The sequence below is a fragment of the Eutrigla gurnardus genome, assembly GCF_963514095.1.
Source record: "Eutrigla gurnardus genome assembly, chromosome: 12".
NCBI lineage: Eukaryota > Metazoa > Chordata > Actinopteri > Perciformes > Triglidae > Eutrigla > Eutrigla gurnardus.
The window spans coordinates 4,043,857-4,060,577 of NC_139926.1; the positions used below are offsets into that span (position 1 = coordinate 4,043,857).

Consider the following 16,721-nt stretch of genomic DNA (forward strand, 5'->3'; position numbering starts at 1 on the left):
CCTCTAAATTAGCCTCCATATTCTGGAGGTCAGGCCCTTTTTAAGAGACATTTTGACACAGCCTCAAGGTGTCCAACAAAACCAATTAGTTCAATTGTTTTAAAACTAAAACTTTCAAACTAAACTTCCTCATTAAGTGTTAAATGTTCAGCATATTGGCTTGGGCATAAAACTACAGGGAAAGCATGCGTTGAGAAAAAGAGCTTTGAAAAATATTCATGTTTTTTCATCAACATGACAGTTGAGGTTTCCGAGTAGATGGTTGGTCAGCATCTGTTCATAAATCTAATTCTGTAGGAAACCTCAAGAGGAAATATGAGGACACAGAAGTATTAATGCAGGACAGAAAGCACTTCCTCACAATTTGTTCCACTCACATAAACCGCCTCACTTTGTTTACTCAGTCACGTTGTGCATTTGTGAAGATGGATCAGGAGGCGAAGAAGGAAAGGAATCGAGGAGAACGGTGGGAAAGAAGGTTTTAGCGGATGAGGGGTCAGGAGAGAAGCAGTGTGGGGATAAGAAAAACATCAGACTGACAAAGAGGAAGAAACCCCAGAAGGGACGAGTGTGAGAATAGGAAGATGGAAAGTAAAAAAGAGATGACACGGCTATTGAGTAAGTCTGTAGGCCGGCGGAGGTGAAGGAAAAAGAAACAACACACTGGAAGAAAGAAAAAATTCACAGAGGTTACAAGTGACAGGGACAGAAAAATGAGGAGGAGAAAGAAAAACAAAGAGGACGAGGATGAGTAATGGGGGACCAGGATGGAAAAAAGGAGGGGACGAGGTTTAGAGAGTTGCAGTTTGCCGACCACAAGCTTCGCCTCAGATTCCTTTGCCTCAAGCAGTCTTACATAACCGCTCCATACCAGCCTCGCTGCCGTCGAGGCCTAATCGCACTCAACCCCAAAGCTAACGAACGTGTGTGTGTGTGTGTGTGTGTGTGTGTGTGTGTGTGGTGCAAGAATTGGTACGTTGGTCAAATTGTTTTTTATTTCCCCAACGTTTTTCCAAATTCCACCTCGACTTGTCCGTTGCAACATCCTGCAGTTGCTCCAGAGATTGACTTGAGTTCCTCTCATGAGACAAAGAACACTTTCTATTACATATTTGATTCAAATACTGCAGATTTATGCACTTAATCCGAAAAAGACAATATTTCTACGAAGCTGTTGACATGGCTGATGGCATCACCTGGTCCATTTGAGGAGCTTATTTGTTACGGAGTAGAGCCTGAATGTATCATCATGGAACTCAATGGAACTCCGTGAACGTTATTAGCCCTGAATGCCTCTTCCTAAAAGGCTGATTGACACATTTGTGGCACATTCGATGCAATGCAACGCATCAAGAAAATCTAACCTCTAACCTTCGAGCTCTGACTGAACTTGGGCTGAAGATGGTTTATTGGAAAACTGTTCATGTTCCGTTTAAAATTGTTTGCTTTAGTGTTGTTGCAACGCCTGGTTTCACTCCTGATACTGACACAATATTTTTTCATTTTACTAAAGTAGTTTTCAAATTTAAAAAAAAATGTAAACTTTGAATAATACATATATTTCCGCCCTGGTACATGACAGATGTCAGTGTGTGCTATGGACACATTTCAGCCGGTACCAAAAAAAAGTTTGATAGCCAGTCTAACTCACAAACCATAATTATGCTAGAAATTCAAAGCAAAGACGGCGTCCAGCCTCTTTCCAGAGTGTTTGCCATAATCTTAGCTCATTGTGGCCAAAAGTCTGTCTGTCGCAGAGCTGGATTGCCATTACTAGCCACGCCGTTGACAAAAATACACCATCAAACAGCCAGATGCACGAGTGGTTCATCCTCTGGAGCTGATTTATGAAGGAAGTGGAAGAGAATCTAACAAGGCTGGTTTATTTATAGGAGGGGGTCTCAAAAATACAAAAGTAGGGTACTAACTGTCATCTTCCCATCTTGATGACATTGTTATCTGTTCTTTTTTAAATGGTTTATGCCCATTACAACTTTGATGGCAGAAGATTACAGTAGGATGATGGACACTGCCCACCCACTCCCCAAGTATCTGTTTCCTCTCTGTTCCTGGACTAGAACGCTGTAATGATGTAACGCCTGATTTACCGCATTTTTTTCGATGATGGCGAGGCCTGCTGAGAAGTGCCAGAGCTGGCCCAGTAATTCTGTTACTGTTGAACTTTGTTCCAGAATGGATTTTGGGCACGGCACTGCAACGGATCATTAAATAGAGATGAATTCTGTGTGAGGTACGCCACATATTTTTTGGGGTCTGCTGCTGGGTCCTCCACCCACTGAAAGAATCTGTTGTTTGTCAGGAGTGTCAAACCCTTGGACTAAAGTCACAATCGCTTCATCACCTAAATGTTATCACCTCTAGACTTAGGCTCAGTCTTAGTCTAGTCTAGACTGAACTGCTGGTATCACATGAAACCAGGCAGCAACATCCAGTTCTGAAAAGTGAAGCCAAGGCGGAAGTACCTCAAACTTGCATTCTCTCTACTGGCCATCAAGGGGCGACTCCTCCGGTGGCAAAAAAAAAGTCTGATTGCATGGAAGTCAATGAGAATATGACCCTACTTCTATCTTGATGTATTATCTTATTAAATATTGTAAACATGAGTGTATGGTCTCAATCTTTAGTTTCAAGTCTTCTTCAATCCAGCATGGTGTTCATTTAGTACATTATGGTCCATTTAGAGTCCAACAGACCAGAAAGCAGGGGATGCTTTAGGGGCGGGGCTACCTTCTAATTGACAGGTCACTATCATTCTACCAGTACAATCAGCTACTAAGATGACTTTAACACTTAGCTGTAAAGTTGACCTATGAAGCTAGTTTTGTTTGCAGCTTCACATCCAAACTTGAGGCTTCAAAGCTGTTGTCCAGAAACCAATGGGTGGTGTCACCATGACTACGTCCACTTCTTATATCAGTCTATGTATGAACCTAGAAAACCTAAAGAATTGTTTAGTCTTAACCATGTCATTGTGGCTTGAGAAGGGATAACGCTCTAAAGTTCGGCTGACAGGAAAACTGGGATCCCTTGACCTCTGACCTCACGATGTGAGAATGAAAATGGTGACGGAAATATATAAACATATACATACAGGCATTCACACATCGAACTCACTCAATAGTTCTTTCACTTTCTGTCCTCCTGTCACAGAAAGTCTCCTGACAAAGCTTTAAACAGTGAACTAGAACTGTGAGCAGCATTTTGCAGAACATGCATTGAAGCAGCAACAGTGTGATTTAGTCTGAAACCACAGCTCACCTCTTCCTCTCCTGTCCCCCCACCAGAGCCGACCCAGCAGAAGTCTTTCAAGAGGAAGAGGTCTCTGATCAACTGGCCTTTCTGGAGAGGCTCCAACACTCAGCTGGATGGCCTGCCCCTGTCCCCGACCTCGCTCACCCCCACCCAGGGACGGCTGTTCGGACGACCCCTGAGCTCTGTCTGCTCTCCAGACCACAGCCTGCCCAAGCCTGTCATGGTGAGCCGAGCCGAGGTTACGTAGGCCGGCAGGAGGGGTCAGGTCCCTGTCCGCAGGGGTCAGGATCCTGTCTGGAGGGATCACAGTGTATTTGGGGAAAGGGAGATGTAGTGGTGTGGGGAAGTACATTCTGTTACTGTCACACCGAGATGCGTCATGACAAATGCCGCTGCTTCAAAAACGCTCCTCAAAGTGCGTCGGTCAAATCACATGTGGAGGTACTGAGACACAGAGCTTTTGATGCTGCTCAGCTGTTGGATGAGGAGGAGAGAAAAACACCATAAAAAGATACAACATATATATAGTTCACCTCATAAAAACCACTAATAGCAACCTTTTATTGTCTGTCGCTGCCACATCTCCAACCGTTCAAAGCAGGAAGGTAGCCCACCTCTCGCTCCATTTGATTGGCTGCCTGGGTCAAGTGTGACATTGGCGAGCAGTGCAACTCTGTGCCAGGTGCTGAAAAGTTAATAATAATAATAATAATAATAACTTTATTCAGTCAGAGTTTAAAAGTGAGGTACAAGCCATAAAGTGACAAAGCTAAGGTCACATTAAAAACTGCTAAAGCAGCACAAGAGATAAAATAATAAAATCACTACAATCAATGCAAAGAAAAAGAAAATGCAATAATTGTAAAAGTAAAAAAGTAAAATAATAACTAAATAAAAGCAGCAATAATAGCCCAATAGGTTACTATTCTGTGAGATAATTACCAATCATAAATCAAAGAAATAATGGACATTAATAGAGAAGTGAAATTTGAAATCTAAAGAACTCCTTTATGAAGTCCAACGATCTACATTGACAGTTTGCTGGAGTCACAATATGTATCAGTTTAAATGGACATTTACCTTAATCCACATAAAAATCAATCGAGGCAGAGGGAAATAATAATCATATTTGTGCAAATGAAATTCTGATTGCAGGGAAAAGCAAAGAGCTGGGCTGAGAACATTAAATTCACTTAATCCAGAAATCCTTTTGGTTTAAAACATTACTGGACAATAAAGTGCTGCCGAGCTTTCCGGCCTGCAGATACGATTAAGGGTAATGTGTTCCCTGCAGGACATGCTGGTGTTCCTGTACCTGGAGGGGCCGTACACCAGGGGCGTCTTCAGGAGGTCAGCTGGGGCCAAAGCCTGCCGGGAGTTTCGGGAGAGACTGGACAGTGGAAGGGAAGACCCGGAGATCACACACCAGTCTGTGTTCGTCATCGCTGCTGTCCTCAAGGTAGCACACACACACACACACACGTTGAACCACAAGCTGCCCCACCACACCGGTTAGAAGCCAGACAGCAGAAAGTTGCAGCGACTGATGTGCATCCAAAGTCACAGAAGTCCAGACAGGATAATCTGTCTGTGCACAGCCAGGCAGGCTGCCAGCCGACACACAAGCTGCTGCATTGTTCAGCATCCAGGACAAACAGCCACCTCAGAGCACCAGCTTCCACCTGAGACGTTGCTAAAGGCGACCTGCTCCGCTCCTTTTCTGGTCCATAATCGTATTTCAGGTTCCGACTAGAACATGTTGACATGCTTTCATGTATTTTTGCCATCAGGCTGTGCTGCAGTGACTCCACGCTCAGTTCTACGCTGGCTCGCTTTGTTAGAGGGCAGATATAATGCTAATGTGTTACTTGGTGACATCATCACTTTATTGAAGAAAAGTCGAGATTTAGGAGCAGAGGAACTCCATTTGGACATGAACTTTAGGTTTTGATACAAAAGAGAAAAAAACATTTAACAGACTAAAGTAAAAGGAAGATGCAGAAAAGCATTATCGGTCCTCTCTAATCAGTCGAGAAAATATGTCTCAAGTAAGACTACAGTAACATGGCTGCATTCATTAAATGGTGAATATTGTTCTTCATGTAGTCATTTATTTATTTATTTATTTTTAGCAGCACTTGATACAGTCATCTTTCGTTAGATACTTTTACAGAATGATCCATATTTTCAGAATAGAACATTGGTTGTTTTCATTTGAGGTAAGAAATAAATCACAAGTAAAACATAGTAAAATGAAAAAGAAGGGCGTTTCAGGGGAACACACTCCCAAATTGCTTCAAATTTAGTTTCCTGATTCCTCATGGAGAAGATGATTCTGTCCATAATAGGATGTCATATTTTCTGATTATTTAACAATGGGTTTCATGCACTAGATGACCTCATTCATGTCAATCTTTTTTATTTTTTTATTAGAACTGTGGTTCATAAACCCGGTGAAGGTTGTGTAAATTTGTAATAATAAATGTAATAAGGATGAAATGAAGAAGCATTTTTATCAAAGTGAAAATACAACATGTTCTACACATGCAAAATGTCTGTTTTTTACAATTTCAAGGCATTACTTAAGTTGGGTAGTTTTTGCATTTTATAGACCAAACTGAGCTGAGCATCTCTTTTTGTTTTTGCATCCAGGACTTCCTGCGGAACATCCCGGGCAGCATGCTGAGTGTGGATCTGTACGAGCAGTGGATGGATGTGATGGAGGGGGACGGAGGGGACGAGAGGACACAAGCTGTCCAGAGGTACTGATCCGTCTCCTCCATTTGCCTTAACGAATAAAACAAGTAACACCAAAGCAACACTGAAAACTGGTGTTGAGGTCACCATGACAACGGTGAGTGTTTAAGGATGTCGTTTCATCGCCTTCCTCCACTCCACCTGCAGGTTACTCCACCTGCTGCCCAGCGAGAACCTGCTTCTGCTGCGACATGTGATCGCCGTGCTACACCGTATCCAAGGCAACGCCCACGACAACCAGATGAACGCCTTCAACCTTTCCGTCTGCATCGCTCCCAGCATGCTTTGGGCTCCAGCGCCGAGCACTCCCGAGATGGAGGGGGAGGGCACCAAGAAGGTGAGGAGGAGACGCATGGTACAATGGAGCAAAAACAGAAAGCTTATTAACTTGGTTAACACTGGTATCGGACACAAATATAGAGGTATTATTATGGGTGTATCTGGACTGAAACGGTGCGTCCCCATCACACTGGTGCTACAGGTGTGTGTGTGTGTGTGTGTGTGTGTGTGTGTGTGTGTGTGTGTGTGTGTGTGTGTGTGTGTGTGTTAGAGAGGCCTGCTGAGACACTGTGAGGAATTTAACATTTCAGTGGAATAATAGTAGCAAACTGCCTCGGCATGATGTGTGTGCGTGCTGCTGTAAAGACAGACAGACGAGAGTTTGACAGACAGGTAAGAAATTGAGATGACACTCACACACGTACACCGCGTTCACACACAACCTCTGTGTCGGCCCGAAAGCCGTTAGTCAGCAGACAGTTTCCCTGTGGGTTGACCTCGAAGCAGGAGCTGACCCACTAACACACAGCTGTAACACACACACACGCAGAGTCACAAAGTCACATTCGCATCGGTAAAATCACAACATTCTTCGACTCCGCTGATCTCTATGTCCCCGGGGTGAGAGCAAGACTTGACAGGAAAGAGGAAAGCTCCACAGTTTCATGCCGCCTTACGAGCAAGCAGACGGGGAAATAGAAGGATCTAGTTTCAGAGGACGAGGTCACACTGAGGGTCAGCTCTCCTACCGTGCAGCGAGCGACTCACGACTCACTACATAGTGAGTTCTCCATGTTGTCATGGTGACTGAATGTATAGTGAGAATTATTATACTCTATATAATGGACTCAAAGTATCCCACAATTCATCTGTGTACAACCAATGGTTACTTCACCAAGGATTATGTACCATCATGCATTGTGACTGTGATGAAATGACTAAGGGACGAGAGTAGAGAGAGCTGAGTGATTAAGACAAATCTATGAAATAATATATTTAATATGAGCAGAGCATCAAAGTCATGACAAAGTCATTGATGTATTATTTATTATGATGGTGGTCGTCTACATCAGGGAGGACCCCTCATAATCGTAACACAGATTATCATCTGCAGATGTGCATTTTTTAATGATACAGCACAATTACTTAATGATATAGCAAATTATTTTGCCCGGACCCCACTTTGAGAACCTCTGCTCCACATAGTCCTCTATCTAGTCCTTCATATAGAATCGCTCCGTCTTTTCTCCATCACATGTTGAGCAGAAAGGCTAACCTGAAATGACTCAAGCCCTCAGCAGCCCACAGTGGAAGCCCCCCCCCCTCCACCACCAGAGCCCATCATGTAGTCACTAAAACATACAAAGCTTTTTGATTTGTGGTCTATTTGGAAAGTTACAGTATTTCAGTTACACACAGTCTCTGTGGGTGGCTGGTTTGCTTGTCTTTTTCAAATGTGTGTGTGCGTGTGCGTGTGTGTGTGTGTGTTTGAGGCGGTTGCGGTTCATTGAGAAAACATGCAAAGAATTTCCTACAGAATCCTGAGACCAAGTGTGTGTTTTAGCGGAAAACAGTGTCACTGAAACTACGGTTTCTATCTCCCTACACACACACACACACACACACGTCAGCACAAAACTAGCAAATACCAAATATCTCTTCCACAAATGCTCCCCTGATAACGCTTTCCCCCTCGCACACTGCTTGCTTGTGTTTGCAGCCTGAGTGGAGGCCGGCCTTTTTCTGGGGAAAAACGGGAAAAAATAACAACGTGAGATTTCGACATTTCCCTCCCTGCGGTCGAGGCCGGGGCCAGTTTCTACGAAGCGTGGGCTCCTGGCTCTGTAATGGCTAGTTTCCAACCTTGTCAGGAGACACGTGAACGCTCAGTTTTAGCCAATTCAGTTCGGTCTCTGTTCCCCTCCTTCCTTCCTGCAGTGTATGATTTAAATGTTTTTGGCTGCATGTACCGTTTAGGAGGTAAATACAGCTTTAGTTTGAATGCTCCTTTAGATGGAGGCCGAGAGACAAATCATTTAAACAAACGTTGATTTTCTCTTTAGCTTGGTTCTTGAAGCAAACTTTTACTTTTCTGCAGCTTTGTTTTTTTTTTTTCATTTTAGTGACAGTAGACAGTAGCTCAATAGAGAAGTGAAGTCAGGGGGAAATCTCCTGTTTTGAAAAGTGATGCAGAGGCTAAAGTGCCTTAAACTTGCATTCTCTCTGCAAGCCATCAGGGGACGACTCTTCCGGTTGCAAAAAGAAGTCCAATGTCGTGGAAGTAAACATTGTAAACATGAGTGTTATTTTCCATTTATAGTCAAGTAGAGCAGAAAGCAGGGTATGCTGATTTTTCAAGTTATACGACTTTCTTAAAAGACAAGCTAACGGCTGTGTTGATGACGTACGTTGCATGAGACCAGAGATGTAGTTCACTGATCGGTTTCACAACTAAATGATAAGACAACGAACCTACGACTTTCTGGAGAATTATGTTTAAAACTGACAGACATCATACATGTTATTTATGGTACAATTCAAACGGGATCAAAACAATTATTTGCCTCTTACTACCATACATATTTTTGCCAAAATAAGATCCGATGGCAGTCCACTAGTAGGGGCGGGACTTAGCCACTGTGTTTACTGATGGCCTCACAAATACCCAGAAATCACCCACTCACACACAGCTGGGAAGTGTCTTAATGCACTCCTACTCCCACGCACACTATTGGATAGTATACATGCTCCGTGTGTCCGCCACTCATTATAACACTGTGGTAGTCAGCCAGGTGTCCGTGCTGCAGACAACAGCAGCGTTACAGAAGAGTTGAGGCAAAGTTTAAAACAACATTCTATTGAGTTGAAGAGGAAGAAGCCGTGGATGGCTGTTGATGGACGGGTGAACGTCTGCTGGCTCTTTGCAACTGTGCTCTGCAGCACGTAGCAGCTCCTAGTGAGGGACAGTGAGGAATGCTGACTGAAGGAAGTGAAAGAGTAGAAAGGAAAGAGAAGAGGAGAATGAGGGAGGTGAAAACAGCAGAACAAGGAATAGAAATAAGTAACAGATTTCATTATTTTGATCAGACATTTCAATTCAACACGACAGGCTTGTTGTTGACATTCTGCATTGTGTTCTTGCATTAGCTGCTGCATTGCGTTTGCAATAAGCATGCATTATAGTGATTAACAAATGAACAATTTTAAATAAGGTAATCATAAATCTCTCCCATCTAATGGACTGAAAAAGCAGTTTAACTTGTTTTTGCAATATTAATACTTTATATGATAAAAGGTCAATATTGGCATCTGTGTATTTCTACATATATTGCGATACTGTGCTGTAGCTGATTTCAAAGAGTAGCAACAGTATCTTAACCTAAGGCTACGGCTTACCTGTCATTAGGAACAGGTTTGTTCTTTTAAACATCCTTCTGTATGTTCACCCACTGAAACGCCTCTGCAGATACCATGACTCAGCAGCTTTTGGTAGTCTATCTGCAGACTGTTGGAGGCTGAGAGGAAGGATCACAGACACCTGACATGTTTATATTTGCTTATGTAATGTCAGAATTACCATAATCCAAGTAAAATATAGCCTCAGGCCTTTCATACAGCAGTCATTAGCACATATCTGAAGTGAGGTAGTGCACACACACACACACACACACACAGAGGAGATAAAAGCAGGAGGTTAATGTTGCATTTGCTCTCATAACACTTGTAAGGGATTAACTGAGCCTGATTGCTGATAGAAACATTAAGTTATGTAAGAGCTCTCATCTCTCATCATCTGTCAGGTGAAATGTTTGTCTTTCATGTTTTAATCCAAAAGTTCAGGCCCTGAAAGTCTTCTTTAAAACATGTGACAAACAAAAACCACAGTGCACCGAAGTTCAACCTCTTTCTAATAAGAATCTTTTATTTGTTGATAGAATAGAGAAAAAATCCATTCGAAATAAACACTTGAAATAAATAGATTTTAGAAGAATATTTAATCAGCCTTTCAGATTATTTTACTTTTTTTTTTAAAAATATGACTTTAGAAATGATAATCAAATTCCTCGTGTGAACACAGTCATGTAACACACATGCAGATGTAGGAACAGGCGACATCTGGCCCAAGAAACTAACAGAAAGTTCGGCCCTAAAACAGTGTTTGTCTTTTGCTGCGTCGCAGGACCGGCAGGAAGAACAACTCATTCATAAACACAACAGACAGATTTTAGTGGAAACTTTCCACAGAGTCGAGGTGGATACAACTCCAACGCATCGGAGTGGCGTGTGTTTGTGTCGCAGCGCGGAGTGTGTGTTTAGTAAACTCCGTCTGTTTAGTTTCAGAGGCGGTGGTTTCAGCCAAGGGACGGGATTTGTTTGAGGAAGGATTCCAACTGGGCTGATCGTTTTATAAAAACACAGTTTCAAACCCACTCTTTAAAGAGACATATTGGAAGAGGTTGGCTGAATGTGTCATTAGCAGCTATGATTTGGGGATATTTGCTATTAAATATGATTAACACAGTAATATCAATCATTTTAGAAGACAAAAACGTTTTCAGAAAAGCTAACATCAAATGTTTGAGCAAGTGATCATCAAAGCCAATCCATGATGTCATATGTTATGATTATCAGGACACTGTCCAGGACCAGGGGTTTGACGTCTTCTTGGTTGCTGTGGAATGCAAACACTCTGGAAGTTGGAAGGCAAACAGAGGAACGCAGACTTTTCTCAGAAAGATAATAACACAAAAAAACACCGGAGCGGACGGCTGATATCACGCAGTTATTTAGGTCAAAAGCTCACACAAGAAATCAGGCAGTAGTTCCCGTTTGAAACGTGTGAGCTCCCTCAACATGTTGACACTGCTGAACTTCAGCAAATGCAGCTCCACATGAATCGTATTGGTGAAATGTAAGTGCTGTAACCGTTTCTCCCTGCAGGTGTGCGAGCTGGTTCGCCTCCTCATAGAGAACTGCTGCAGCCTCCTGGGAGGAGACGTCAGTTCGCTGTTCAGGAGCTTCAGCCAGAAGAGCAGCAGCAGTGACCACGGCTCAGGTGAGAGACGGACGCCACTTCCGTCACGGTTCCACTAGTTGTGTTTCCTGTGTTTTGAGCGTAATACATACATGTGCCTACGAAATGTGTGCGCCAACCTTAGCCCATCAAAGACCGCTTCCTGTTGCAGCGGCATGCCATGAAAGCTTCCTGTTGCCAGTAGGTTGCGCTATGACTTTGATTCAGAATCAGCCTGTATATGTCCCGAACCTCCTGCTCTCCTCCCAGTGAAGTAGTCTCTTAATGATGTGAGGCAGAGGGACTGTAGATCCAGTGATGCTGCTGGCCACCATCCCACTGGGGTTTTTTTTGCAACCATTGTAGCATGAAAGCATGCTGGATTAAACAAGATAGCTGGCTAGCTAGCCAGCCCTTCCTCCACACACTGTTGTGAGAGTGTAGGAGCGCGTTGCTGTTACCAGCTTTATTCGGATCATTTTCACCAGTGTAGCGCGGAAGCATGGTGGAATTAGCAAGCCGGCTAAGTAGCCAACCAACCGCTCGTTTGCGTGCTAATTCCACCATGCTCTCATGCTACGACGGTTACAGAAAATCAGCCCCACAGTGGGCCGTCTCTTCCTCTCTAAGCACCGCACAACGAAAAGCTATCTTGTTGAAAACATACAGCCCTTCAACTCTGTGCTTTCTGAACGTGCTCGTGAACCGAAAATGCTTCAGTCTGTTGCACCTCAAAATATTCCAACAAGGTGGCCTCAGACTGACTAGCTGGCTGTGTGTGTAATTAAATGGCTGAGGCTCTTTCAGGCCTGTTGATTGGGGTCGGCGGGTCGACCTGCAGTCATTTCAGTGATTGGCGGGGTCAAAGCCAGGTGCTGATTAACGCGGTGCTGAATCTCCTCATTCATAAATAGCACCAACTTTCTCCCTGCTTCTAGGAATAAACTGCCAGAGGTGAAGGAGGACACAGCAGGACTACGCTTTGTCCTCTGTTCTCCTCTCCAGCAGAGAACTGTGGCTTTGTTCATTTCAGGGGACTTTTTGGATAAAGTGGCTACCAGGAGAGAGAGAAGCAGAATGTGGGACACGTAGTTTTGATTTAGTAGGTTGTTGTGTAAATAAAGTTTGGTCCGTCTCAACTCACTGTGCTGACTTTGGGAGCTCGTAGGTGGAAATGCCCTAAATTGCAGGATCCTTGCATGAAAGGGGATATCTGCAAAAGCTGTATAATTTGCTGTTACGGGAAATGTAATGGTCAATTAAGACTAGATGTAAAGACGTGTATTTTGTTGGCTTAATTATGGTGTATTTATTTAGTATTTTTGGATTGACACCCTTTGATGTAAATTTGACAATTAACCTAATGTTTAGCCAAAGTCTCTTCATAATATTCCTTCTCTCCCCAGATGTGTCATCCTTCCAGATGAACGACTCGTCCTACGACAGTCTGGAGAACGAGCTCAACGACGACCCCGAGTCTCCCTTCCAGGAGCAGCTGCCGCTTCGCGACAAGGACAAGCCGGACAGCCGTAGCCGCGACTCTGTCATCACCCTCAGCGACTGCGACCCCGATCCTGACCCTGAGACCGATCTCCTGCTGCAGCTCCCCCCGCTGGCCAGACCCAGGAGGTTCAACCCTGCAGTCCGACAGCCCCGCACCCGCCAAGCCAATGGCGGCCTGTCACAGGGCCCCAGGAGGCTCAGGAGGAGTTCAGAGCCCGCCTTGGCCCTGGCGAGCACTCCGCCCTTAGGCACGGTGATGGCTCATGGCGATAACCACCACCTACCATTACGGAAGGCGAGCTACGACGCCGCAATGGAGGGGGAGAGGGAGGAGGACGAGGTGTTCCTGGAGCAGGGGCTGAGCGGGCTACAGCTGAAGGAGGAGGAAGAGGATGGATGTGACAAGGGAGGAGCCAAAGTCCAGAATTGTGGGCGGAGGAAGATGAAGCACGCCCCTCCGCCTCCTTTGCGGTTGGATGCCAGCTGTTCCAGTCTGTCGTCACCGGCAACCTCACCCACAGGCTCCTCCCTCAGCTCTTTAGACTCCGCCTTCTCACAGTACTCTACTGACTACGCCACCACTGGGGCTATTCCATTGGGCGAACCTACTCCTCTCTCCCCTCTTTTTCAGGGACGGTCCCAGTTGTCACCTGGGGAATCCCCCCCTCAGAGGGAAGCACCGCCTCATTGGCCGCAGCCTACGCAGTCCGCTCGGACCGGCCAAACCCCGTCACACCCTCACGGTCTCCACCCTAACACGTGGCTCAAGAAGGACCGCCGCCTGTCACTGCGGCAGCCCGATAATGGACACCCAGAGGAAGACTTGCCTGTGGTGAACGGGAAAACCCACCCAACCAGTAACGGCGTCTCTGTTGGTCAGGAGGACTTGGCAACGAACCGAAACTGCCAACAGAGATCCAGCAGCCCTCCGTCCTACCAGCAAGCTCTACTGCAGCTGCAGCGCAGCAAATCTCCTTTCTACAGGGGGGCGGAGAAACCTCTGACTGTTCGGGAGCTGAGACAGCTCCACGACCAGACCTGCACCTACGGATCCCCGATCGCAGCCTCCCCTACCAGCCCCAAACCACACACAGGAAGTGAGGTCACACAGAGGCTGGTTAGAGGAGAGAGCGTGGAGCCGCCGCAGGGTGTTTTCTTTGGACAGAACGCCACCACTCTAGTCCTCCAGAGACAAAAGTCTCACACTCTGACTCCGGCCCTGGAGGGACACAACAGGAGGAAGACCCTTCCCCGCCCCTTTCCCCGCCGAGCATCTGAACCTGCGACCTCTAACTCCTCCTGCAGCCTCACCCTGGACAGACCGCGCACCTCTAAAGTTCACCCTAAAGACGGCGGCCTGAGAGTGTCAGAGGTGGAGCCCAACCACGCCGAGCCACGCTTCTGCCTGTCTCCCTCCGCCACCCGGGCCGTGCGGGACTACTTTTCCTCCCAGGGCCAGGAGGATACAGAGGTCTGCCTGCGGAGGAGTCAGGAGGTGGCGCTGGCTATCGTTCAAGGGAAGAGGGAGTGGCAGAGCCGGCGGTGCAGCGACCCGCGAGTGGACGATTTTGACCAGCTTTTTTTCGCAGAAGAGTCATACGTGTAAATAAGAACTGTGTACAGAAAAACTGTGTATGAAAGACTGATTATTATCTGATTCGTTCACTTGTAAACAACAATTGTTGATGTGATAACATTCCCCATATACAACCGTTCCCTGTGGCAGCCGTAGTCAGCCTGATACTCACCGCTTTACTGTGATGATACATCCAAGGGGTTGGATTAGAAAAGGTACAGATGTTTTTGCCCTGCAGTTGGTATCCACAAATACTTATTAACTGATTATGGCTGCTTAAAAATAAGCGTGTTGGCCCAAACAGCTGATGAGCCTGTGGAGTGGGCCATCACATGATTCATGGGGGGGAAATGGAGTCAATCACACCCAGAGGTTTTGGGTTCACGACATATTGAAAAAATCCATCCATCGTCATCGTTAAAATTACTAATATCAACTGTTGCTTCCACATGTATTGGCATTCAAACAGGAAGGAAGTAGTAAAGCTCTGGCTCCATTTGATTGGCTACCTGTCTTAATAGGTAGGGCCATAGGACAACAATGGTTTCTGGCAACGCATCTTGGTGTGATCGACCTCTAATGGAGTCTGATTCAGTGAATTTATTACACAGAAGATGTGAATAAAAGTCAGTTTAAGTGGATGTCTGTATCTCCAAACACTCCAAGCAGCTCGGGTGCCAAAATCTGGTTCCCTTGAAAAATATATTTATCTTCAGAAATGAATGAGTAGTGACAGAGAAGCCTTTTTAATTCGGTTTTTAAAATGAAAACATTTAACATTTCCAAAGCAGCAGAAAGCCCATACAGAGTTGTGGGAAAACAAGGCCATGACACATTTTTAAGGTTTTTAAACAACAAAAGTTAATAAAACAAAATTTGGGGGCCACAACTGTTTAACCCTGCTCTCTGTAGCAGCACAGACAACTGTCAGGTCACAATGACTGCTGTGACTTCATGAAAATACTATGAACATGCTTTTCTTCCCACAACATGTGTGATGTTTACTGGAGAGCCAGAGGAGGAACGTTTTAGGACCGATTCTCCCGCTGTACATATTTATCAACACATCTTCGACTCTGTTAATGCTGTCTGTACCTTTGACAAGCTGCATCTGTAAAGTGAAGCCTTTTCCCCAGAGAGTGAAGTGTGTGTCTGAGTCAGTGAATCAATAGGGCTGGTATTTATTCATATGAGCCACACAGAACATAATGTTGTCCTCTGTAGCTCTGGTTTATATCTATGTGACCTGGGGAGGGGGGGGATGTGTGTGCATAAAAGAAAGTCAGAACATGTCCTGAGCAGGAATGTGAGAAAACGTGTGCCATTGAAGGAGAAAACTCCTTTCTTCTTGCTTGTATAGCACTTCATTATTCTCAACAAGAAACCCTTTCAGTCTCACAAGAATGACAAGGACACTGTGTGTGTGTGTGTGTGTGTGTGTGTGTGTGTGTGTGTGTGTGTGTGTGTGTGTGTGTGTGTGTGTGTGTGTGTGTGTGTGTGTGTGAGACCGCAGTGTGTGTTATGTTCATAAGTATGTAATATCTTTGTTCCAGTGCTGATTTCTTAAGTGACACCAAACAATAACTGACCTTATTTCACTGTGCATTAACGTACTGAAAGGTATGTAGACACATATTTAGATAATATATTCTTAGTAGTATTAGCACAGTGTTTTTTATGAACTTACGTAGTTTTTCCCCACCGGATCACACACACTGCAATAAGGTCATCGTCATGTTAAGTGTTGCCATTTTCTCCAAACACCCTTTTATCCTGTATTTTTAATAATATAATAATTGTTATCTCCATTACAATGAATTGTGTTCAACGTGTATAATTCTGCATATTTATGATACAGAAATATATATAAATATATATATATATATATATAAATATATATATATTTTCTTGTTACTCTGGTATGTTGTGTGAGAATCAAATGTGTATTTTTGTACATGCCAATTCTGCTGCTGCTGCTGTCTCTATAGAAAGTATATTTGCTACAAAATGCACCATTTGTATATTGTGTACATCTGATGTTCACGAGGACAAAATGTCATTCATTTGAATAAATGTCGCCTTTGTGAAATGAGTTTGCGGATCGAAGTGAATTTGTTCTTTAGTGCGACTTCTCCAGGCAGGAACGAAAATGTAGATCAGGAGTAAGATCAAGGAATTTGTACAGTGACAGTGTCTACAATGTATTGCCATCTAGTGGTGCAGTTGCAGATTGCAACCAAGCCGCCAAGTCCAAAACCTCAGGCCGTTGGCCTCGCCCTAGTCCATCCTTCCCATAATAACAGCAATGGGAGTCAGACG

General features: G+C 44.6%; 1 protein-coding gene across 3 annotated transcripts in view; it reads left to right on the forward strand.

Annotated features, from left to right (window-relative positions):
* LOC311022290 (rho GTPase-activating protein 20-like) overlaps window positions 1-16,482 on the forward strand; it is a 40,585-nt gene extending 24,103 nt beyond the window's left edge. Inside the window, exons 10-16 of one of the 3 annotated variants that reach the window (XM_084023441.1) lie at window positions 3,306-3,496; window positions 4,568-4,732; window positions 5,926-6,035; window positions 6,178-6,367; window positions 11,251-11,365; window positions 12,730-15,867; window positions 15,916-16,482. In XM_084023441.1, coding sequence (XP_083879567.1) covers window positions 3,306-3,496; window positions 4,568-4,732; window positions 5,926-6,035; window positions 6,178-6,367; window positions 11,251-11,365; window positions 12,730-14,432 — 2,474 coding nt within the window. In that variant the 3' untranslated portion in view covers window positions 14,433-15,867; window positions 15,916-16,482. The remainder of the gene's footprint in view (window positions 1-3,305; window positions 3,497-4,567; window positions 4,733-5,925; window positions 6,036-6,177; window positions 6,368-11,250; window positions 11,366-12,729; window positions 15,868-15,915) is intronic. The other 2 variants (XM_084023440.1, XM_084023442.1) reach the window with 2 other exon arrangements.
* Window positions 16,483-16,721: the final 239 nt, after the last annotated feature.